At 48.2% G+C, this 25,873-nt stretch overlaps 2 protein-coding genes across 2 annotated transcripts in view; one reads left to right on the top strand and one right to left on the bottom strand.

Moving 5' to 3' along the window:
* Positions 1-25,873, top strand: part of LOC149440265 (uncharacterized) — a 206,032-nt gene that overhangs the window by 98,507 nt on the left and 81,652 nt on the right. The gene's annotated exons all lie outside the window — the stretch shown is intronic.
* On the bottom strand, positions 5,909-24,330 carry LOC149440267 (uncharacterized). The gene is made up of 3 exons (XM_089658817.1): positions 24,298-24,330; positions 15,619-15,760; positions 5,909-8,030 (listed from the first exon to the last, which is right to left on the bottom strand). The coding sequence occupies exons 1-3, from the start codon at positions 24,328-24,330 to the stop codon at positions 6,952-6,954; spliced, it is 1,254 nt and encodes a 417-aa protein (XP_089514943.1). The 3' UTR covers positions 5,909-6,951.

The raw sequence follows: 25,873 nt of genomic DNA, 5'->3' as shown, positions 1-25,873 counted from the left end.
GAAGCCAATTGTCCCATTACTTTTGGTCCCTTAACAAGTGGGAGGCACATATGCAAACTGTTGTAATTCCTACACCGTTCACCTGATTTGGATGTAAATACCCTCAAATTAAAGCTGACAGTCTGCAGTTAAAGCACATCTTGTTCGTTTCATTTCAAATCCTTTATGGTGGTGTATAGAGCCAAAAATGTTAGAATTGTGTCGATGTCCCAATATTTATGGACCTGACTGTAAATCACATACTCCTGACCACTGCACTCTGTGCTCTGGGATGTAAATTGCATACTCCTGACCACTACACTCTGCACTCTGGGATGTAAATCACATACTCCTGACCACTGCACTCTGGGATGTAAATCACATACTCCTGACCACTGCACTCTGCACTCTGGGATGTAAATCACATACTCCTGACCACTACACTCTGGGATGTAAATCACATACTCCTGACCACTACTGTCAGGGCTCCGGGTATGACCAGAGGTGTGTGGACTGACACAGGGAAACGCAGGCTTCAGATATAGTATAAACAATATAATTTATTTAAGGCTAAACAATACATAAATGCAGTGCAAAAATAAACATAAACACAGTGCAAAAAAACCAAAACAAAACCCCCAACAGATAACAAAAGAACAATACTAAGCATAGTCAGGCAGGCCGGGTCGGTAGCAAACGGGCAGGCAAGGTACAAAGGAGCAGGCAGAGCATAGTCAGACGGGCCGGGTCAGGAACAATCAGGCAGACAAGGTACAAAGGAGCAGACTGGAGTGTGGTCACGAATAGCAGAGGTCAGGACAGGCAGAGTTCAAATCAGAGTCAGGGATCAAGCAGGATCAGACAGGAAGCAGACAGGATGCAGGTACAGGTGCTCTTGCGAAAACAAACACCAAGGCGCTGATTGCAAGTCTGGCCATTCCTTATATGCACCTCCTGCAATCAGCCTCAGGTGTTTGGCTGACTGCAGAAGTGAGCCTCTGGTTGCTGGGAGCACCCACTGGCCAGCCCTGGTACTGCAAACCACAAGGCAAGTGAGTCCCACCACTATTGGCGAGTCCATTCCTGACAGTACCCCCCCCCCTCAAGGAGCGGCCTCAGGACGCTCCAAACCGTCCTAAATGGGCAAAATGTTCCACCGCCCGGATCCGGTAATTGGCAGGATATCAAGGACTGGTAGATCAGGCTGGGCACCGGGCAGAGGCACATAAGGCTGGGCACCGGGCAGAGGCACATCAGGCTGGACACCGGGCAGAGGCACATCAGGCTGGACACCGGGCAGAGGCACATCAGGCTGGACACCGGGCAGAGGCACATAAGGCTGGGCACCGGACAGAGGCACATCAGGCTGGACACCGGACAGAGGCACATCAGGCTGGACACCGGACAGAGGCACATCAGGCTGGGCACCGGGCTACCAGGCGGAGCAGCGGGCACCAGGCCACCAGGCGGAGCAGCGGGCACCAGGCCACCAGGCGGAGCAGCAGGCACCAGGCCACCAGGCAGAGCAGCAGGCCCTGAGTCATCTGGCAAGACTGCGGGCACCGAGTCATCTGGCAAGACTGCGGGCATCGGGGCTTTAAGCTCGACAGTGGGCACCAAGTCATCTGGCAAGACAGCGGGCACCGAGTCATCTGCGGAGCAGCAGGCACCAGGCCACCAGGCGGAGCAGCAGGCACCAGGCAGAGCAGCAGGCCCTGAGACATCTGGCAAGACTGCGGGCACCGAGTCATCTGGCAAGACTGCAGTCACCGAGTCATCTGGCAAGACTGCGGGCACCGAGTCATCTGGCAAGACTGCGGGCACCGAGTCATCTGGCAAAACTGCAGGCACCGAGTCATCTGGCAAGACTGCGGGCACCGAGTCATCTGGCAAAACTGCAGGCACCGAGTCATCTGGCAAAACTGCAGGCACCGAGTCATCTGGCAAGACTGCGGGCACCGAGTCATCTGGCAAGACTGCGGGCACCGAGTCATCTGGCAAGACTGCGGGCACCGAGTCATCTGGCACAACAGCGGGCATCGGGGCTTTAAGCTCGACAGTGGGCACCGAGTCATCTGGCAAGACAGAGGGCACCGAGTCATCTGGCAAGACTGCGGGCCCCGAGTCATCTGGCAAGACTGTGGGCGCCGAGTCATCTGGCAAGACAGCGGGCACCGAGTCATCTGGCAAGAATGTGGGTGCCGAGTCATCTGGCAAGAATGCGGGTGCCGAGTCATCTGGCAAGACAGCGGGCACCGAGTCATCTGGCAAAACTGCGGGCATCGGGTCATCAAGCTCGACAGCGGGCAACGAGTCATCTGGCAAGACAGCGGGCACCGAGTCATCTGGCAAAACAGCGGGCACCAGGTCGTCAAGCTCGACAGCGGGCACAGAGTCATCTGGCAAGACAGCGGGCACCGAGTCATCTGGCAAAACAGCGGGCATCGGGTCATCTGGCAAGACTGCGTGCACCGAGTCATCTGGCAAAACAGCGGGCACCGGGTCATCTGGCAAGACTGCGGGCGCCGAGTCATCTGGCAAGACTGCGGTCATCGGGGCTTTAAGCTCGACAGCGGGCACCGAATCATCTGGCAAGACAGCGGGCGCCGAGTCATCTGGCAAGACTGCGGGCACCGAGTCATCTGGCAAGAATGTGGGCACCGAGTCATCTGGCAAGACTGCGGTCATCGGGGCCTTAAGCTCGACAGCGGGCACCGAGTCATCTGGCAAGACAGCGGGCGCCGAGTCATCTGGCAAGACTGCGGGCACCGAGTCATCTGGCAAGAATGTGGGCACCGAGTCATCTGGCAAGACTGCGGGCGCCGGGTCATCTGGCAAGACTGCGAGCATCGAGTCATCTGGCAAGACAGCGAGCGCCGGGTCATCTGGCAAGACTGTGGGCGCTGAGTCATCTGGCAAGACTGCAGGCGCCGGGTCATCTGGCAAGACTGCGGGCGCCGAGTCATCTGGCAAGACTGCGGGCACCGAGTCATCTGGCATCAGGGTATCGGGCTGAATTGCGGGTGCCGGGGCACCAGGCTGAACCACGGAAGGCGGGTTCACAGACAGCAGACTGACCGGTTTGGATACTGGCAGGATGGTACTGGTTGGAAAGAATTTTTGCTTTTTCCTGGTTTTAGTTACTGGAGCACAGGAAGTAAGCGCAGGTTTGTAAGTGGATAGAGCAGCTGTAGGCAGAGAAGAGCTGGGGGATGGAACAAAGGAGGGAGCAGTTGCTACAGAGGACTTCTTTACAGGGTTAAAGAAAGGATAGGTGCAACGAGTGGGAGCAGGGGACTGATATGTGGTAGTTAGCAGAGTATACTGGGCAGTCACTGGGGGTGCTGTCGGGGATGAAGGAAGAGTGCCTTGAGCAGAGGAATGACGTTGCAAGCTGACTGAGGCTGGGTGCAACAAGTCTGTCCATGTCTGCAGTATGGGTTGAACAAAGCTCAGCTTACACAAAGCCTGTCTGGTCAAAGACTGCACTGCGTTTATACAGTCCCTTAATACCTGTTGTGAACATGCAGAATAACGCTCCAGAAAGTAATCCACATCATCCTCTAATAACCATACCAGGGACTCTACCTGGTCGGCACTAAATGGCGGCAAAAATTCATCCCTGCATTCGGGGGTACCAGATGAAACCAACTCTGCACAAACCTGAATCAATGGTTGCACCTCAGAGAACTTTGTGCCCTGATCTACTAGGCAATGAGCGATCCTTATGCACTCTAGTAGTTGATCCCCGGTATATTTCTTCAAAGTCTGATAAGCATAATCTCTGTCATCAAAGACTAGCAGAGATAAATACACAACCTCATCAAGATCCATCCTTCCCAGCAACAAGCCAAGATGGCTTCCCTGTGCAGCCACTTCTGGTCAGGATTGGCCTTGGTGTAATGTCAGGGCTCCGGGTATGACCAGAGGTATGTGAACTGACGCAGGGAAACGCAGGCTTCAGATATAGTATAAACAATATAATTTATTTAAGACTAAACAATACATAAACGCAGTGCAAGACTAAACATAAACACAGTGCAAACAAACCAAACCAAAACCCCCAACAGATAACAAAAGAACAATACTAAGTGTTGTCGGGCAGGCCAGGTCGGTAGCAAACGGGCAGGCAAGGTACAAAGGAGCAGGCAAAGTGTAGTCAGACGGGCTGGGTCAGGAACAATCAGGCAGACAAGGTACCAAAGGAGCAGACTGGAGGGTGGTCAGGAATAGCAGAGGTCAGGACAGGCGGAGTTCAATCAGAGTCAGGGATCAAGCAGGATCAGACAGGAAGCAGACAGAATGCAGGTACAGGGGCTCTTGGGAAAACATACACCAAGGCGCTGATTGCAAGTCTGGCCATTCCTTATATGCACCTCCTGCAATCAGCCTCGGGTGTTTTGGCGGACTGCAGAAGTGAGCCTCTGGTTGCTGAGAGCACCTGCTGGCCAGTCCTGGTACTGCAAACCACAAGGCAGGTGACTCCCACCACTATTGGTGAGTCCATTCCTGACAACTACATTCTGTACTCTGGGATGTAAATCACATACTCCTTACCACTACACTCTGGGATGTAAATCACATACTCCTGACCACTACACTCTGTACTCTGGGATGTAAATCACATACTCCTGACCACTACACTCTGTACTCTGGGATGTAAATCACATACTCCTGACCACTACACTCTGTACTCTGGGATGTAAATCACATACTCCTGACCACTACACTCTGTACTCTGGGATGGAAATCACATACTCCTGACTACTGCACTCTGGGATGGAAATCACATACTCCTGACCACTACACTCTGTACTCTGGGATGTAAATCACATACTCCTGACCACTACACTCTGTACTCTGGGATGGAAATCACATACTCCTGACTACTGCACTCTGGAATGGAAATCACATACTCCTGACCACTACACTCTGTACTCTGGGATGGAAATCACATACTCACCACTGCATGTTGTTTGCAGGGCTGTATGAAGTAGTCTCCTGACCCCTGCACTCTGGGCCATTATTCATGGTGAACCAGAAACTGGATGACCTGTAAAGGCTTGTAAAGTTGTCAGGGATCGCGGGGCCTCTCCCGGCGCACGCACACTTGCGACAGCTCACGCCTGGACACAGGCACTAGATCCCGGCGGGCCGCGACTGACAGGACACTGCGCATGCTCAGTAGGAGCCGCGGGCGCGCCTCGGGCGGCCAATGACAGCCCGGGGGCGTGTCCTGGCCGGCCAATGACAGTGCAGGGCGCACTATTTAAAGATGCCCTGCACTTTCACAGATTGCCGCAAGGTCTATCTGTGATCCTGAGTTCCTGTACCTGATTAGTGACCCTGATTGCCCTGGCTACGCTGCCTTCTCCTGTGATTTGACCCTGATTGCCCTGGCTACGCTGCCTTCTCCTGTGATTTGACCCGGATTGCCCTGACTATGCTGCCTTCTCCTGTGCTTTGACCCGGATTGCCCTGACTACTCTGCCTTCTCCTTTCCTGACCCCCGGCTTGTTTGACCATTCTGCGGACTGACTTATCCTGCTGACCCTGCAAGTGACCTGACTATTCTTAGCCTGCTGATTCGGTACCTCGCTTACCCCACGGGACCACGGCTCATGGCCATCCTGCTAGGTCCTGCCGTCCTTCTCACATCTGGCTCTCCCGGTACCTGCATACATCCCCGGAGGCTCCCTCTGCCACTGGTGGGCCTGCTCGGAGGTCGTGACCTGGCCCTGGTCTGTTACAAGTCCATCCCCACCATCAGGGGCCCTGGTGAAAGCACAGACTGGGCTTAGACTACACACTCTGGGTAGGACTGTCAAGTGAGCAGCCAGAGGCACCACCTGGCGGATCATAACAAAAGTGTCTCCTGTGAGAAATGTTTGGGCCCCAAAGATCCCCATCGTGGCCCCGACACACACAATTCTTTTCACTCAATAAATTCTTTATTATAGTTTTACTTCTAACAAGATTGTAATCATAGAATCAGGAAATAACAAAGGAAGGAATCCGATTGGTCAGGAAGATCCCTTGTCTGGAATGTGGGGGCGGGGTCATTATTATTGGTGTACAATACAATACACAACGTGTTCCATTATTATAACAAAGTATTGTAGAAAAGATCCCAACATGTGACATGGCTGAATGATTGCTGGTCATATTAGTTCATCTATTCTCTAAGTGGGGTGGTATCTATTGGGCCAATCCCTTTTACAAACCACACATAATATCGCCCTTCAAAGTGAAAACAGAAACGATTTGTACAAAATCAAAGAGTAGAAATATTTTCCGGTGGATCCCCTCTACCCAGACCACATATGTAGACATAGAACAACAAGATGTGTTCCCTCTCGTGCTGCACTCCTCCAACCACCCAAACCCACACAGAAGCCAAGGGAAATAATGAGAGGAAAGTTCCCCCTAGTTTGGGGTGGAGTTCTCCTTCCCTCCTGTTGGGGGATGGGAGAAGGATGGACTGAAGACAGAGAGACGCTTCGGGGTCACCACTGTTCTGTAGAGCCTTGAAATGAAGGACATCAACTTCAGAAGTTCTTGTTGTCTGTGTAAAGTTCCCCGATAACGAGATCTGGGCTCTCCCGGCTTCTAGCTCTGTAACCCGCTATATCATTATCAGGAAACGCAACTCCGACACCCAAGAAGGGCTGAAGTTGTGTCCTTCATTTCCAGGATCTACTGACCACTCTGCACCCCGACATTTACTGCACTTCATCCGTGTCTTTGGGGGCCTCTCATCTCCTTATGGACTGTTTCTTCCATGATGAAGATCAGCCATGGAGTATATCTGAGGTGTATATCAGGGTGTGCTTCTTCCCCACATGAGATCTGGGATGTCCAGCAACATTCATCTAGAAGACATTTCCCGCACTCAAGGCACTAATATACCTCCAGGGTTGTGTGGGACCCCTCATGTACAGGAAGACAGGACTTCAGTGAGGAACAATCACCTCACTCAGGACAGGAATATGGCTTCTCCGCCATGTGAGATTTCTGATGTTTCGAAAGACCGTACTTCTGTGAAAAACATTGGCCGCACTCAGGACAGGAATATGGCTTCTCCCCTGTATGAAATCTCTGATGTCTGAAAAGACTGCACTTCCGTGAAAAACATTTCCCGCAATCAGGACAGGAATACGGCTTCTCCCCCGTATGAGATCTCTGATGTTTGTAAAGACTGGATTTTACTGAAAAACATTTCCCGCACTCAGGACAGGAATACGGCTTCTCCCCTGTGTGAGATCTCTGATGTGTGTAAAGATGGGACTTGTCTAAAAAACTTTTCCCACACTCAGGACAGGAATATTTCTTCTCCCCTGTGTGAAATTTCAGATGTCTGTAAAGACTGGAATTCTGTGAAAAACATTTTCCACACTCAGAACAAGAATACTTCTTCTCCCCCTTGTGAAATCTCAGATGTCTGTAAAGATTGGTCGTCTGTGAAAAACATTTCCCGCACTCAGGACAGGAATACGGCTTCTCCCCCGTGTGAAATCTCAGATGTCTGTAAAGATTGGACGTCTGTGAAAAACATTTCCCGCACTCAGGACAGGAATACGGCTTCTCTCCTATGTGAGATCTTTTATGCACATTAAGTTTGGATTTAGAACAGAAACCCTTCCCGCACTCAGGACAGGAATACGGCTTCTCCCCTGTGTGAGATCTCTGATGTGTGTTAAGATTTGACTTATCTGAAAAACATTTCCCGCACTCAGAACAAGAGTGTGACTTCTCCCCCGTGTGAGATCTTTTATGCCTATTAAGGTGGGATTTAAAATGGAATCCCTTCCCGCACTCAGTACAGGGAAACCTCTTCCCTGTTGGAAGGCCGGCCCAGTCCCGCACAGTCTGAGGTTCCTCAGGATACGAGGAATCCGATGGTCCATCTACACTGGGTGGTGCCGGATGGACATTGGAGGGAGCCGGGTTTTCTCCTGGACTATACTGTGTGATGTCCTCATCTTCTACTTTCCAGTCTGGAGACAAAGTGAGACAATCCTCGGGGGTTTTCCTCATCTCCCGGCCATGGACTAAAATACAAAGACAAACAGGATTACTAGACAGGAGCTGATTGGTTCCCCCAAACCAGGACTCCGCCCACATCAGGCAGCTTGGTCTCTGAGGAGCTTACAATTCCACCCTCAAGGGAACTAGGAAATGGCTCCTCTGATCTCCTACCAGGTCATTTCTTTATTCATGGACCTTAGTCAGAGAGTGAGGAAACAACCAGAACTGTCTTTTATAGGAGGGACAGTGATGAGGGGATTATAGGACGAGGGTCCCCACCCCCTCTATCACTCATCGCCATCTTCCCAACACAAGAAGTACTGCACTTCCTTATTTACTCCATGATTTAGTCATGAAGAACAGCGGGGCTGAGCCCCACCAGAGGTCAGAGAGTGAGGATGGGGGGAGAACAACCAAGATGAAGACTGGACTGATCCTGAAGACCACCATCATTGGGGTATTGACTCCTCCCTCATTATCACTTTCTGTTTAAGGGTCCAAAGTTGGAGGATGTTATCACATTATTATCACCATGTAAAAGTCTGTGCTCCAATCACATCATCCGATATAAAATGTCCAGCTGGGAGGAAATGGGGGGAACAAAAGAGAATCCATATTATGTGTATATATAGCTGTCAGGGAATTCCATGATCCCCGTAGCGATGGTCCCGGCGCAAGCGCAGTATGCCGCCCTGTGCAGGGACACTGGCACTAGGTCCAGGCCGGACGCTGCGTTCGAGTTCGCGCATGCGCAGTAGAAGCCGCGGCCACCCGCTGGGCACCAATGGCAGCGCAGGGCGGGATATTTAAATGGGCCTGAGCTGTCATTCAGTGCCTTCTGGTCTCCTTGTATCCTGTGAACCTGTGCCCTGTAAGTTATTGACCTGGATTGTACCTGACCTTGCTATAGACTCCGTGCTCTGGGAACGCCTATTCAGTGGAGTGCTAGTGGTACCGTCGGGCGGTCCCTTACAATAGCAGTGGGGGAGGGTGGAGAGCAGAAGTCAGGACTATGGAATGTACAACATAGAGTATAAAGTGCAGGGGTCAGGAGTATGTAATGTACAACATAGAGTATATAGTGCAGGGGTCAGGAGGATGTAATGTACAACATAGAGTATATAGTGCAGGGGTCAGGAGTATGTAATGTACAACATAGAGTATATAGTGCAGGGGTCAGGAGTATGTAATGTACAACATAGAGTATATAGTGCAGGGGTCAGGAGTATGTAATGTACAACATAGAGTATATAGTGCAGGGGTCAGGAGTATGTAATGTACAACATAGAGTATATAGTGCAGGGGTCAGGAGTATGTAATGTACAACATAGAGTATATAGTGCAGGGGTCAGGAGTATGTAATGTACAACATAGAGTATATAGTGCAGGGGTCAGGAGTATGTAATGTACAACATAGAGTATATAGTGCAGGGGTCAGGAGGATGTAATGTACAAGTTATATAGTATAAGGGTCAGGACTCTCAGTATTAGTATTCTGTAATCAGTGGAAGCTTAAATGTTTACTGTAGACAACATGTAGAGGTGAGCTGGGATTAAACCATCATGAAACAGGTTAGATTGGATGTGACGGTGTAAGTGGTATACTTGGACAGAAGGGTGTTGTTGGACGTGTTATACTTGGACAGAGGGGTGGCAGTGGACATGGTATACTTGGACAGAGGGGTGGCGGTGAACGTGGTATAATTGGACAGAGGGGTGGAAGTGGACGTGGTTAACTTGGACAGAGGGGTGGCAGTGGACGTGATAAACTTGGACAGAGGGGTGGCAGTGGACGTGGTATACTTGGACAGGGGGGTGATGGTGGACGTGGTATACTTGGACAGAGGGGTGGCGGTGGACGTGGTATATTTGGACAGAGGGGTGGCGGTGGACGTGGTATACTTGGACAGAGGGGTGGCAGTGGACGTGGTATACTTGGACAGAGGGGTGGCGGTGGACGTGGTATACTTGGACAGAGGGGTGGCGGTGGATGTGGTATACTTGGACAAAGGGGTGATGTGGACGTGGTATACTTGGACAGAGGGGTGGCGGTGGACGTGGTATACTTGGACAGAGGGGGGGCGATGGATGTGGTATACTTGGACAGAGGGGTGGCGGGGGACGTGGTATACTTGGACAGAGGGGTGTTGGTGGACGTGGTATACTTGGACAGAGGGGTGTTGGTGGACGTGGTATACTTGGACAGAGGGGTGGCGGTGGATGTGGTATACTTGGACACAGTTCCGTACACATGGCTAATGTGTAAGGTAAAGTCTATGGGCTGGAAAAATCTGAATGTAAATGGATAGAAAACTGGCTAAAAGATCGTATTCAGAGAGTAGTGGGTAATGATTCATACTCTGAATGGTCTAGGGGTGTCAGTAGTGTACCCCAAGGTTCAGTGTTATTAGTGGGGAACCCCAAGGTTCAGTGTTATTAGTGGGGTACCCCAAGGATCAGTGTTATTAGTGGGGTACCCCAGGGTTCAGTGTTATTAGTGGGGTACCCCAAGATTCAGTGTTATTAGTGGGGTACTGCAAAGGTTCAGTGTTATTAGTGGGGTACCCCAGGGTTCAGTGTTATTAGTGGGGTACCCTAAGGTTCAGTGATATTAGTGGTGTACCCCAAGGTTCAGTGTTATTAGTGGGGTACCCCAAGGTTCAGTGTGTTTACTGGGGGACCCCAAGGTTCAGTGTTATTAGTGCGGTACCCCAAGGCGCAGCGTTATTGTGGGGTACCCCAGTGTTCAGTGTTATTAGTGGGGTACCCCAAGGTTCAGTGTTATTAGTGGTGTACCCCAAGGTTCAGTGTTATTAGTGGTGTACCCCAAGGTTCAGCGTTATTGTGGAGTACCCCAGGGGTCAGTGTTGTTAGTGGGGTACCCCGAGGTTCAATGTTATTAGTGGTGTACCCCGAGGTTCAGTGTGATTAGTGGGGTACCCCAAGGTTCAGTGTGATTAGTGGGGTACCCCAAGGTTCAGTGTTATTAGTGGGGTACCCCAGGGTTCAGAATCATCAGTGGTGTACCCCAAGGTTCAGTGTTATTGGTGTGGTATAGAGGTTCAGTGTTATTAGTGGGGTACCCCAAGGCTCAGTGTGATTAGTGGGGTACACCAATGCTCAGTGTTATTAGTGGGGAACCCCAAGGTTCAGTGTTATTAGTGGGGTACCCCAAGGTTCAGTGTTATTAGTGGTGTACCCCAAGGTTCAGTGTTATTAGTGGTGAACCCCAAGGTTCATTGTTATTAGTGGTGTACCCCAAGGTTCAGTGTTATTAGTGGGGTACCCCAAGGTTCAGTGTTATTAGTGGTGTACCCCAAGGTTCAGTGTTATTAGTGGGGTACCCCAAGGTTAAGTGTTATTAGTGGGGTACCCCAGGGTTCAGTGTTATTAGTGGGGTACCCCAGGGTTCAGTGTTATTAGTGGTGTACCCCAAGGTTCAGTGTTATTAGTGGGGTACCCCAAGGTTCAGTGTTATTAGTGGGGTACCCCAAGGTTCAGTGTCATCAGTGGTGTACCCCAAGGCTCAGTGTTATTATCCGGTTGCTGCCCGATCTATGGCCAGATGGTGGCCGGGTGAGCACCTCGTCCCTCCGGGTGAAAGCCATATGGCGTCCATCCAGGTATGCGCAGTTTGCATGCCCGCAGAACCGTGCAGCGGCGCGATCTGTCACCGGCCATGTACCTCGGACACGGCCAATGACAGATCTGTGTACCGGCCCCATTGTCTGTACCATGTGACCTGCTGTGACCAATCACTGTAGGTCACATGACAGTTGTATACAATGGATGGCTTCATTTTCTTCCCAAAAAAAGAACACACATTTTTAAATAAAGATATGTTTTTCTTTGTTTCTGTTATAAAAGTTTTCAAATAAATAATTGTTCTTCATAAATTTAGGCCGAGATGTATTCTGCTCCATGTCTTTGGTGAAAATAACCCAAATTAGGATTTCTGAACTCTATAACTTCCCTACAGACTAAATCATAAACTATGGTATAGATCTGAAAATTGATCAATCCTGAAGTACTGACAGCCAATCTAATTTCTTGAGGTCCAAGAATGTCAGAATAGTACAGATATCCCCCAAATGTCAGGACAGTACAGATATCCCCAAATGTCAGAATGGTACAGATATCCCCCAAATGTCAGGACGCTACAGATATCCCCCAAATGTCAGAACGGTACAGATATCCCCCAAATGTCAGGACGGTACAGATATCCCCCAAATGACAGGACAGTACAGATATCCCCCAAATGTCAGGACGGCACAGATATCCCCCAAATGTCAGGACAGTACAGATATCCCCCAAATGACAGGACAGTACAGATATCCCCCAAATGTCAGGACGGCACAGATATCCCCCAAATGTCAGGACAGTACAGATATCCCCCAAATGTCAGGACGGTACAGATATCCCCCAAATGTCAGGATGGTACAGATATCCCCCAAATGTCAGCACAGTACAGATATCCCCCAAATGCAGGACAGTACAGATATCCCCCAAATGTCAGGACAGTACAGACATCCCCCAAATGTCAGGACAGTACAGACATCCCCCAAATGTCAGGACAGTACAGACATCCCCCAAATGTCAGGACAGTACAGACATCCCCCAAATGTCAGGACAGTACAGACATCCCCCAAATGTCAGGACAGTACAGACATCCCCCAAATGTCAGGACGGTACAGATATCCCCCCAAATGTCAGAACGGTACAGATATCCCCCAAATGTCAGGACAGGACAGATATCCCCCAAATGTCAGGACAGATATCCCCCAAATGTCAGGACGGTACAGATATCCCTCAAGTGTCAGAACGGTATAGATATCCCCCAAATGTCAGAACGGTATATTTATCCCCCAAATGTCAGAACAGTACAGATATCCCCCAAATGTCAGGACGGTACAGATATCCCCCAAATGTCAGAACGGTACAGATATCCCCCAAATGTCAGAACGGTACAGATATCCCCCAAATGTCAGAACGGTACAGATATCCCCAAATGTCAGCACGGTACAGATATCCCCCAAATGTCAGAACGGTACAGATATCCCCCAAATGTCAGGACGGTACAGATATCCCCCAAATGTCAGGACAGTACAGATATCCCCCAAATATCAGGACAGTACAGATATCCCCCAAATGTCAGGACAGTACAGATATCCCCCAAATGTCAGGACGGTACAGATATCCCCCAAATGTCAGGACGGTACAAATATCCCCCAAATGTCAGGACAGTACAGATATCCCCCAAATGTCAGGACGGTACAGATATCCCCCAAATGTCAGAACAGTACAGATATCCCCCAAATGTCAGGACAGTACAGATATCCCCCAAATGTCAGGACAGTACAGATATCCCCCAAATGTCAGGACAGTACAGATATCCCCCAAATGTCAGGAAAGTACAGATATCCCCCAAATGTCAGGAAAGTACAGATACCCCTAAATTTTAGTTTGGGTACAATGTTGCATTACTGTGCAATTGTCATTCAAAGTGTGAGAGCGCTGAAACCTGAAAATTGGCCTGGGCACGAAGGGGGTAGAAGTGCCCGGTATGGAAGGGGTTAGTGGGGTACCCCAAGGTTCAGTGTTATTAGTGGGGTACCCCAAGATTCATTGTTGGGACCCCAACTTATTAATATATTTATAAACAATATCGGGTCTGATATTAAAGATCCCAAGGGAGGATATGATCTCCATGTATAATACATAAGGGGGGGATATGATCTCCATGTATAATACATAAGGGGGGGTATGATCTCCATGTATAATACATAAGGGGGGATATGATCTCCATGTATAATACATAAGGGGGGATATGATCTCCATGTATAATACATAAGGGGGGATATGATCTCCATGTATAATACATAAGGGGGGGATATGATCTCCATGTATAATACATAAGGGGGGATATGATCTCCATGTATAATACATAGGGGGGGGGATATGATCTCCATGTATAATACATAAGGGGGGATATGATCTCCATATATAATACATAAGGGGGGATATGATCTCCATGTATAATACATAAGGGGGGATATGATCTCCATGTATAATACATAAGGGGGGGATATGATCTCCATGTATAATACATAAGGGGGGATATGATCTCCATGTATAATACATAAGGGGGGGATATGATCTCCATGTATAATACATAAGGGGGGATATGATCTCCATGTATAATACATAAGGGGGGATATGATCTCCATGTATAATACATAAGGGGGGATATGATCTCCATGTATAATACATAAGGGGGGATATGATCTCCATGTATAATACATAAGGGGGATATGATCTCCATGTATAATACATAAGGGGGGATATGATCTCCATATATAATACATAAGGGGGATATGATCTCCATGTATAATACATAAGGGGGGATATGATCTCCATATATAATACATAAGGGGGATATGATCTCCATGTATAATACATAAGGGGGATATGATCACCATGTATAATACATAAGGGGGGATATGATCACCATGTATAATACATAAGGGGGATATGATCTCCATGTATAATACATAAGGGGGATATGATCTCCATGTATAATACATAAGGGGGGATATGATCTCCATGTATAATACATAAGGGGGGATATGATCTCCATGTATAAAGCATAAGGGGGATATGATCTCCATGTATAATACATAAGGGGGATATGATCTCCATGTATAATACATAAGGGGGGATATGATCTCCATGTATAATACATAAGGGGGGATATGATCTCCATGTATAAAGCATAAGGGGGATATGATCTGCATGTATAATACATAAGGGGGGATATGATCTCCATGTATAATACATAAGGGGGGATATGATCACCATGTATAATACATAAGGGGGGGATATGATCTCCATGTATAATACATAAGGGGGGTTGCTGTAGGAAAGTCCTGGATTCTTTCTTGGATACACAGAATATAACTGGATATAACATTTATAGGGAAAGTTGATCCAGGGAATATCCGATTGCATCTCGGGGTGTCAGGAAGGAATTTTTTCCCCTGCAGGAGCAGATTGGATCGTGCTTTGCTGGGTTTTTTCCTTCTGGTGGATCAGCTGTGGGTGTCGGATTATAACTTTTATTTTTAATGGTACAACTAGATGGAATGTCTGTTTTCAGCCAGACTAACTATGTAACTATGTAGGTCCCACACCGCTGCCTCCCATCTCCTGAGACTGCACTCAGTGACTTGGGTCTGAGACACTACAGACATATCCCTCCACCCGGCACAGCCAGCAGATAACAGAGAAGGTCCCCTGGAAGAGTCAGGCACAAGGCAGGAGACCCCAGTCACATGTCCTGGGTGCTACATTATGCAATGCTTAGAGTAAAAACCAACATTTTTCTGCCAGCTGAACCCCAGAACCTCCATAAATCCAGTCTAGATACATAAATTGTGTCTGCAGCACAGAGAAGGAAGATTATGCGAGAGAAATCCAGGAATACAGGACGGGGAACACAGCTCAGGAAAGTGACCAGGGGATTACAGGCTGATATCACCCAGTCCCCGCCCTACTCTGGACCAATCAGTGAGCAGTATGGGTGGAGGAATGGATTTAGTGTTCATGACCCACCTGTGCTGATCTCTGTAGGAGTGTCCTCCTCTATAAATGTCCCCGTTATTCCATCCTCCTCCATAGACTGCTGATCATCCCTCACATACGTCTCTTCTTCTTCTGCTTTCACCTCAAATTCTATATCGATTGGATCTCCACTCTAAATCAAGGAAATGAGAGAAAATATCATCTGTAAAATGTAAGATTTATGATTGTGACATCACACACAAAATCCACACATTGTCTCCCTTCACAGAAGCAGATCACATGTGATATGTGGGTACATTTCCCCTAAATACCGCATGCCATCCTGAAACTGTCCATTTCCTATCCCGTGTTGCGGTATTGACCACAAACACTGAACACGCTCAGTAAATACCGCATGAACAGGCGTTACATTCACAGAAGGAAATAAAGAATGAAATGCATGCGGTCATTAATTAGTGGTGGAGACATGCGGCATTCAGGAAATGTGTACTGCTTGGTAAAGAGTGGACGGCCGCTGGCATCCTTAACAACCAGTAAACAACATGGTTGTTAGGGAGCGAGCGGCCGCCACGTCCTAACAAACCAATAAATATAAAAAAAAGAATTACCGGCAATGAAATATGAAGAAAATAGCATAGGATTCCCCCTTTGGCGGGGTCTAGTATGGATTTTGAGGGGGACCCCTTGCCAAAATGAAAGAAATACATATCATACCCCTATCTGAGCATGCAGCCCAGCAGGTCAGGAATGGGGGTGATGAGCAAGTGACCCCCCCATCCTGAAACATACCAGGCCACGTGCCCTTAACATGGAGTGGATGCTCTGGGGCAGGGGGGCTTTGCTCCTCCAGATCACCTTGTCCATGTTGATGGGGACAAGGGACTCTTCCCCACAACCCAGGCTAGTGGCTGTGGGGGTTTGCAGGCAGAGGACTTACAAAATTTAACAAGGGGGCCCTCAGATCCCTCACCCCATGTGAATGAGTATGGGGTACATGGTACCCCTAATTATTCACCCCCAAAAAGTATTCTGTTAAATAGACAGCAGGCAGTTTTTGACAAGTCCTTTATTAAAAAAGCAAAACTAAAGCAAAATGTCCCCCCCGGTGTAGATCCATCATCAATCACGATGCTCGCTGTCACCGCTGACTCGGAAAGAAAAGCTCCGCTCCCAATGAAGACTCCCCTCTGTCTGACAGCTCTGCTGCCTCCTGCCACTAAATATACTAAGGGACGGTGCCACTCGGTGATGTCACTGACCAGGGCATGTTGTATTGGTGATGTCACTGACCGGGGCATGTTGTATTGGTGACGTCACTGACCAGCGCATGTTGTATTGGTGATGTCACTGACCGAGGCATGTTGTATTGGTGACGTCACTGACCGGGGCATGTTGTATTGGTGACGTCACTGACCGGGGCATGTTGTATTGGTGATGTCACTGACCGGGGCATGTTGTATTGGTGACGTCACAAGAGGGCAAGGCCACCCAGTGATGTCACAGGGTGGTAGCACTCCTTAGTTTATTTAGAAGTGGGAGGCGGCGGAGCTGTCAGACAGCAGGAGGAGAGCTTTGTTTTTTCTTCGAGTCAGCGATGACAGCGAGTATTGTGATTGGATCATCGATGAATCTACATCAGGGGGATATTGTTCTTTATTTTTGTTTTGTCAAAAATATCTTCAAGTGGTTTTTTACACTACACTACAATGCCCAGGGTTGTGGGGAAGGGACCCTTGTCCCCATCAACATGGGGACAAGGTGCTTTTGGGAGGGCAGAGCGTCCCTGCCCTGAAGCACCCACCCAATGTTGAGGGTATGTGGCCTGTTATGGTTCAGGAGGAAGGTGGGCACTCACTAAGGGTCTGGTATTGATTTTGGAGGGGAACCCACACTTTTTGTATTATTTTGTCATCGGGGTTCCCCTCAAAATCCATACCAGACCTTGAACTTGGCAGCCGTCTGCTCCTTGTTTACTGGTTGTTGGGGACACTGGTGGCTGCCCTCTCCATAACAACAAGCTATTTACAAGTGTTGCTATGGACACCAGTGGTAAATTCCCCGCAGGATTCACTACTAAAAAACAGAATGCAGCATCTTACTACATACTGGGATACGGGAAGATACCGCTTTGTGATTGGACCCCATAGTCTCTACAAGTCCATGTTCTAGATTCTCCATCCCACCAACCTTGTAATGGTGAGGGATGGTGTGACCTTCCTGTGTGGAATCCCGGGAATACAGAGGACGGGGACATCTCTCTGGTGGGTTCCTGGTATTAGGTGGCTCCATCATATCCTTGTGTCCTTCTGAAAACTCCTCCATCACTCCATACTCCTCATCCTCCTCTTTATACTCTTCTTTAACATCAATATTATCATCCCCGAGGATTCCACTCTGAAAGATATAATAAAACATTCATTGTAACAAACATGCTGTGTATAAATCACAACTACCAATAATTGTCATCATCTACCTGATGATGGTGAGGGATGGTGTGACCTTCCTGTGTGGAATCCCGGGAATACAGAGGACGGGGACATCTCTCTGGTGGGTTCCCATGACTGGATCCATCTGTAGGAAACATACACACTGACTGAATCCATTGTTTCTATGTGTTTATCAGATGATGGGGGATCTAGGTGGATCCTCCGTACTGCTCTCTCCTTTACAATAAAGTCTCCTCTTACCCGGTGATGTGAGGGGCGGCTGATTGTCCATCATGACGTCCTTGTAGAGATCCTTGTGTCCTTCTAAATACTCCCACTCCTCCATGGAGAAATAGACAGTGACACCCTGACACCTTATAGGAACCTGACACACACAATGATACAGTCACCATCCAGACACATCCCTTGTCTGTTACTGGAGAATGTCCCAGAATTCCCGGCACCGCTCACCTCTCCTGTCAGCAGATGGACCATCCTGGTGGTCAGTTCCAGAATCTTCTGCTCTTTCTCCCTCTCAGGTATCAGAGAATGAGATGGAGGCACCATGGTGAGGCTCTGGGTTCTGCTCCATCCTCCTGAGATTGGCTCCCCACTAGACTTCTTCTTTACAACATAATCCTACAGATCAGAAGACAAATAAAACAATATCAACCACCTGACATCATCTAAATGTGTGCAAAAATAAAATGGTCTATTGACCAGAATAGACAAGAGTGATGTCATGTGACCTCCCAGAATCCTCCTCACCTCTCCGGTCAGGTCTGTGTTTTATTAATAGAGATGAGAGTGATGTCATGTGACCTCCCAGAATCCTCCTCACCTCTCCGGTCAGCAGGTAGATGATCTCCAGGGTGAGGTTTAGTATCTTCTCAGTCATGTGACTCCGGTCCTCCTCCATCCTCATTGGTGCCATCATGTGATCTATACAGGTCTCCTTGTAGACGGATAACTTTGGGAAATGAAAGTAAGAATGATTTGGATGGTATTGGTCACACAATAATAGGATGTGGATGTGAGGGGGGAATAGGAGGGTTGATGGACATTGAAGAACTACTCCCCCCATGGGAAGACATTTTGTTTGGACTGTTTAGTGTTTACTACAATTTTGGGGTCCGGGGCCCCTTTTCTCTGTTGGGTTTGTTTGGTCTCTGAACTGGTTTTGATGAGTTTTAGATCTGCAGACAAGGAATGATAAATCTGATCCTTCCTATGACTAGTTTGCTCTGGGGCAGTGCTGGGAGGTCAATGTCGGCTCATCATGCAGGGATGGTCACTTTACATCGCCCGACGCCCGGGACATGTAGTTCTGGGGGCCGGGCAAGTATTGTTTTTAATCTTTATCCCTGCTGAGGGCAAGCCGCAGGGCTCTCCTTTCAGGTGCCAGCCTCTGCCACCCCGTGTGTGTGAACCTCTCCTGTACCTACTATGCTTCCCCGGCTCTGCTTGCCCATCTGTGGGCCCGGGTCAGCGGGTGTCGGAGGGTAGAGGGGACGGAGGAGAGCGGACACGTTCACTCCCTTCTTGTTCTGACCCAGAAGTGACGTTTTGACAGATTTCCTGACTATCGAGGCCAGCAAAGAATGTAATGCGATGTGATGTGCTCTACATTACATCCAATGGAGTACAGGGGAGACATTGGGGGTCTTTTAGACCCTGGATGTCTCAATAAAGAGAACCTGTCATCAAAAGTCATTTCATAGAGGACTTTGTCCCCTTAAGTAAAAATGTTTTTTTTAATTGTAAACAATTAAAGTTACACCCAAGTACATAACTCCTCCCCTTAAAAAATGTTGAGGCCCCCCACCCCCACATATGCGCACCCAAACATAAGAGCACACGCTGGAGCGCCTACACGTGATAACATTGATTGTGATACACGTTACATATCGCCGGTCACACCAGAATGAGAGGATAATTCTAGGAGCAGACCTCCTCCGTACTCTATACTGATGACCTAGAAGGGGCTATAAATGTGTCACCTATAGATAATACCGGGGACTAAAGGTTGTCACCATTTCAGCACACACAACTTAAGGTTTGACATGTTGGATATCTATTTACTCGCTGCAACCTCGGCTTTTATATTTTACACATAAATGGGTCATTTATTGCTTTTTGTGCCCTGAAATCAGCTTAAGTGTATTTTTTTAATGAAATTTGGCATTTCATAGACTTTGTGATAATATTTTGTGACGTAAAAATTAGAACTGCCACTATTTTATTCTCTAAAGTCTCTACTTTCAGAAAATCGATATTTTGGGGGTTTTATGTCATCTTCAGGCCTAAAATGATTTTATAAACGTGTGCAAAAAATGGCTCTGGGTGTGAAAGGGAGAAAGGATAAGCCGGACACTCCCCTTTTCTGAGGAGCAGCCAATCAGTTCTCATTACACTGCAAGGTCTCTCCCCTCTCTGCTAGTCCCCGGGTGCAGTGCTGGAGACAAGCGGGGGAGGGGAGGAGGAGATAAACAGAACAATGTTACACATATTACACATTTAAATTGCTATAAAACTCTTTTAATTTTTTTAAAGCCCCCAACATTTGTAAAAGAGCCTCAGATTTATATATATTTGTTGTAAATAGGAAATAACATCTTATTACCTCCTCTGCTGCCACTTCCACCAACGTCTCTGATATACTTCTTCCCACGTCACCTCTGATCTGGAACTTCCTGTCTGTACCTGACATCACTACCTGTCTGTACCTGACATCACTTCCTGTCTGTACCTGACATCACTTCCTGTCTGCATTCCATAGAGACTTCCTGTGTGAGTATAGGTGAGATCAGCACCTTGTGGAGTTCAGAGGAACTGCAGCCCCGAGATCCATCCCATAATCCCCCTTCCTGTATAATATGTACCTTACAGGGATACTACGGGAGATGAAACATTACTGAATAAAGGAAGAAGAAATAAATGTAACTCTTATGTAACCAACTGTTCAACAAACATCTCTTATTACATATAGAAAAGTCTTACAAACACAGAACACAAAATACAAATGTATAGCTAATGAGAGCGATCCCGCCAAACCTGATCCTTCTGGGGGGGACAATGCAAAAATATATATCAATCCACTCATAATGACATCATCTTCTGGGAGTGTCTGCACATCCATCCATTTCATACACATTTCATTGTCTCAGCAGATCTCCTGCAGCCTATTAGCACCCATTTCCCTCTCTATGTCTAAGCAGATCTCCTGCAGCCTATTAGCTCCCATTTCCCTCTATGTCTCGGCAGATCCCCTGCAGCCTATTAGCTCCCATTTCCCTCTCTATGTCTCAGCAGATCTCCTGCAGCCTATTAGCGCCCATTTCCCTCTCTATGTCTCAGCGGATCTCCTGCAGCCTATTAGCACCCTTTTCCCTCTCTATATCTCAGCAGATCTCCTGCAGCCTATTAGCACCCATTTCCATCTCTATGTCACATATTACAACAAGCAGTCACAAAGGTAAATGTAAAATAAAAGCAGAGAGGGAGAGAAGGCTGATAAAGCAGCTCATAGATGAGAGGTACATAAGAACATACAATGTCAATACAAAACAGTGACATGGCCATCAATCACAAACGATTGGAGCAGACAGATCGGTGTCATAGGTATCCCGTGGGTCCTGAACTGCCTCCAGCGCAGGGACAGTAGCAGGGTGTAAAGCAGGTAGGTACTCCAACTTTCTCATTTCTGCTCTGACCTTCATCAGTGCCGGTAACATGGGGGACATAGAAGACAGCCAATGCATGGGAATGGTTCTCCTGGCTGCCCTCATGTAGGTGGAAAGTTTCCTCGCACATTTAGAGAGACCCGAAAAGGTAGACCCAACAGAAAGTAAATGGGCTCAAAAGGGACAGGAGCCCGCAGAAGTAACCACAATGGGGTAAGGACCTCCTCCAAAAGGGTGCAATGGACCGGCAATCATAAAAAATGTGGAAAAGAGTGTCAGTTTCCATCCCACAACACCAACAAACAGAAGAAACATTCGGGTTACTATCATGGAGAACCTCAGGGGTCCGATACCAAAACAAGGGGGTCTTAGAAGGATTTTCTGTACACATTACACACACAGAAGATTTAGAAGAGGCCTCCCAAATCCTACTCCATTGATCCAACCCAATATCACATTGAAGGAAACGGGACCATTTACACATATAAAGGGGAGAATCAATAGAAAAAGGGCGACATCTACAAGCAATGTATACGTAGCGGAAATGATGTCCCGGTGGTGTGGGCCTTGGAGGCAGATATGCTCTAAAGGGGTAGGTTGTTCAAGAGTCAGAGAAGAGGCTTTGGAGGCAAAAATGTGTTGTATCTGTAGATAAACAAAATACTGATGGGGTGGAATGCGAGCAGCTTTTTGAATGTCAGGGAAGGATTTAAGGTTGTGAATTATGGGATTGACCAAATGTTGCAATTGGAATAGATTAACCTCAGCCCAAGGACGGACTCGACCAATGGCCAGACTATCTGGGAGACTTGGATTAAAAATGATGTTGGTCAAGGGGGAACACTTAGAGCCTAGGATGAATCTAACCCTACACCTCCTCCATATAGACAACATAAACTGCATGGGTCCTAATATGAGAGGAGAGGTAGTGCGGGCTGTGACAAAATAAGTCCCCCTCATTCCCTCTTTACACCAAGTCATGGCCAGACATGCACGCCTCTGTTAGCTAGTCGCTGTGGCCGTGTGCATGTGGGTGGGATCTGTGACAGCCTCTGATGACTCCTCTGTCATCCAATAAAGCTGATGGACCTCAGATGTCTTCCATGTCCTACGATGAAGCTGATGGACCTCTGATGTCTCCCCAGTCCTCCAATAAAGCTGATGGAACTCTGATGTCTCCCTTGTCCTACGATGAAGCTGATGGACCTCTGATGTCTCCCCTGTCTTCTGATAAAGTTGATGGACCTCTGATGACTCCCCTGTCCTCCAATAAAGCTGATGGAACTCTGATGTCTCCCTTGTCCTCCAATAAAGCTGATGGAACTCTGATGTCTCCCTTGTCCTACGATTAAGCTGATGGACCTCTGATGTCTCCCCTGTCCTCTGATGAAGCTGATAGACCTCTGATTTCTCCTCTGTCCTCTGATAAAGCTAATGGACCTCTGATGTCTCCCCTGTCTCCAATGAGGCTGATGGACCTCTGATGTCTCCCCTGTCCTCTGATGAAGCTGATGGACCTCTGATGACTCCCCTGTCCTCTGATAAAGCTGATGGACCTCTGATGACTCCCCTGTCCTCTGATGAAGCTGATGGACCTCTGATGTCTCCCCTGTCCTCTGATGAAGCTGATAGACCTCTGATTTCTCCTCTGTCCTCTGATAAAGCTAATGGACCTCTGATGTCTCCCCTGTCCTCTGATAAAGCTGATGGACCTCTGATGACTCCCCTGTCCTCTGATGAAGCTGATGGACCTCTGATGACTCCCCTGTCCTCTGATAAAGCTGATGGACCTCTGATGTCTCCCTTGTTCTACAATGAAGCTGATGGACATTTTGATGTCTCCCCATTCTCAGATGAAGCTGATGGACTTCTGATGTCTCTCCTTTCATCTGATGAATCTGATGGACCTCTGACTCCCCCCCTGTCATCTGATGAAGCTGATGGACTTCTGACGTCTCCCCATCCTCTGATATCCACCAGTCAATGTTCACTGAAGGAAGGGGGATCCAGGAGTGAACATTCACTGAAGGAAGGGGGATCCAGGAGTGAACATTCACTGAAGGAAGGGGAGATCCAGGAGTGAACATTCACTGAAGGAAGGGGGATCCAGGAGTGAACATTCACTGAAGGAAGGGGAGATCCATGAGCGAATGCTCACTCCAGGAGGGAGAAATCCAGGAGTGAATGTTCACCATGGGAAGTGGAAATCCAGGAGTAAATGTTCAATGAAGGAAGGGGGGATCCAAGAGTGAACATTCACTGAAGGAAGGGGAGATCCATGAACGAATGCTCACTCCAGGAGGGAGAAATCCAGGAGTGAATGTTCACCGTGGGAAGTGGAAATCCAGGAGTAAATGTTCAATGAAGGAAGGGGGGATCCAGGAGAGAATGTTCACTAATCTCCCACCCCTCTAACTGGCATCACCCCCTGTGCCGATCCTAGGTGTGCTAATGGGCCCACGGCAGGGGTGTGTGGGGGGACCTACCTTTACCAGGGTGTGTGGGGAAAACCCCCATTGCTGGGCTATGCAGGGGGACCTACCATTACTTATGTGTATGGAGGAATCCACCATAACCTGGGTGTGTGCGGGAGGGCTCACCATTACCAGGGTGTGTGCGCGAGGGGGCACCATTGCTGGGGTGTGTGGGGGAACCCCCCATTACAATGGAGTGCGGGGGAGCCAACCATTACTGGGGTATATGGGGGACCCACCATTTGTCAATAAGATAACACCGTGTTATCATTAGTTCATTTTGAAGTGGAGTTCCCCTTCATCTTCATACTTCTCCTAATGTTGGATGAGGAACTGGTATGGATATTAAAGGGGAACCCCACACTTATTTAGTTTTGAAGCAGAGTTTTCCTTTATATTGTTAGACCTCACAGTTGAGCTGAACTTTTACTGCCCCCTATATCTGCAGAGGCAGTGGGCAGTGTCTACACATATCCCAGTAGTGATGGTTGTCTTCGCAGTCACAGCAGGAATTATCCCCCAGATGTCACTTTTGGTGGGTGTAGCTCCTGCTGAATGTGACCCATTGAAGTGAATGAGGCTGTTTGACCCCAACAAGTGCAGGCAATGCATGTGACTCACAAACTGCACCAAAAACACAAGGCAGGTGCATTTTTGATGTGGTTTGCCATGTTTTCCATTGATTTCAATGGGGAGGTGCATTTTTTGTGTGGCTTTTTTTTTTACCACACCAAACCTGCACTAAAAATGTGACAAGCAGGACTTAGAAAAATGCAGCGGCCCCGCATCGGCTGAGTGTAAAAAGGAATCCGGGAGGGAAATGTAATTTGTTGGCAATTTAAAACTCTTCTCTAGATTTATAAATGTCAGGGACGTGCGATGATTGACACCCCCTTACCCAGATAATGGGGACTTGTAATCTGACAGATTCACACAGGAATTCATTGCTGAAGGAGCCCCGAGAAACCTTTGGAGGACCCCTGGCTGAGGAAGGCTGGACTAGGCAGTCATATATTTCTGTCCCCCTTGGTGGGAGTGGAGATGACCCCTCTATCAGTGTAGTGATCCCCCCAAAGGGGGTACTTATGTTCACTCCAGCACTCTGCCTCCCAACCCCAAGAACTGTCTCAGCCCCAACTGACACCCCTGACAATAGTGAAGTACAAGGACCAATGAAAAGCACACACGGTATAATAAACACAGAGATCAGCTTTACTGTAAGACCTCTATGGGAAGTAATAAACATGAACAACAGGTATACGTTCGGTGAATCCAGAGAACAGCAAATCCTGAGACCGGAAGCAATATAACTCACTTTTACACTCAGGCTGCTTTCAGGGAATCCAACCGTGAATAACCCCAAGAGCAGAGGAAACACTTACATGGCGCCCTCAAAGTGGGTCTAAACCCCTTTACATAAACTCAGCTCTATGATGTCCAAGCAGGAGGAGAGCAGAAGGATGACTCTCTGTGGTGTCAGACTTCTCCCTTCTAACCCCCGACACCACAAGCCCAATAGGCAAACACTGCGCCCAACTGATGCTTCATAGCTACTTTCCAAGGTAGAGCTATTCCCTCCCACACCATGCAATATAGAGGCCTGAATACGCATGCGCGTGCCCGTATGGCACCAGTAACTTCAGTCTCTTGGTAACAGGATGAATGTTGGGGTCTTCAGCGAGACACTTTCATTGGTGCACTT

This window comes from Staurois parvus, unplaced genomic scaffold (genome assembly GCF_062004578.1).
Source record: "Staurois parvus isolate SC_StPar_1 unplaced genomic scaffold, SC_StPar_1.0 ptg001098l, whole genome shotgun sequence".
In the NCBI taxonomy this organism is placed as follows: Eukaryota; Metazoa; Chordata; class Amphibia; order Anura; family Ranidae; genus Staurois; species Staurois parvus.
Note: the sequence above shows the minus strand (reverse complement) of the source record. Positions and strands in the feature narration are given on the sequence as shown.

Excerpts from the sequence above, each read along its gene's own strand:
- LOC149440267 (XM_089658817.1), bottom strand. The coding sequence starts at position 24,330 with ATGGTGCCCCCTCGCGCACACACCCTGGTAATG. Across the intron at positions 15,761-24,297 it reads GCGCACACACCCTGGTAATG|AGTGGAGATCCAATCGATAT; the intron begins GTGAGCCCTCCC and ends TCCTTGATTTAG. Across the intron at positions 8,031-15,618 it reads TCCTACAGAGATCAGCACAG|TCCATGGCCGGGAGATGAGG; the intron begins GTGGGTCATGAA and ends TTTGTATTTTAG.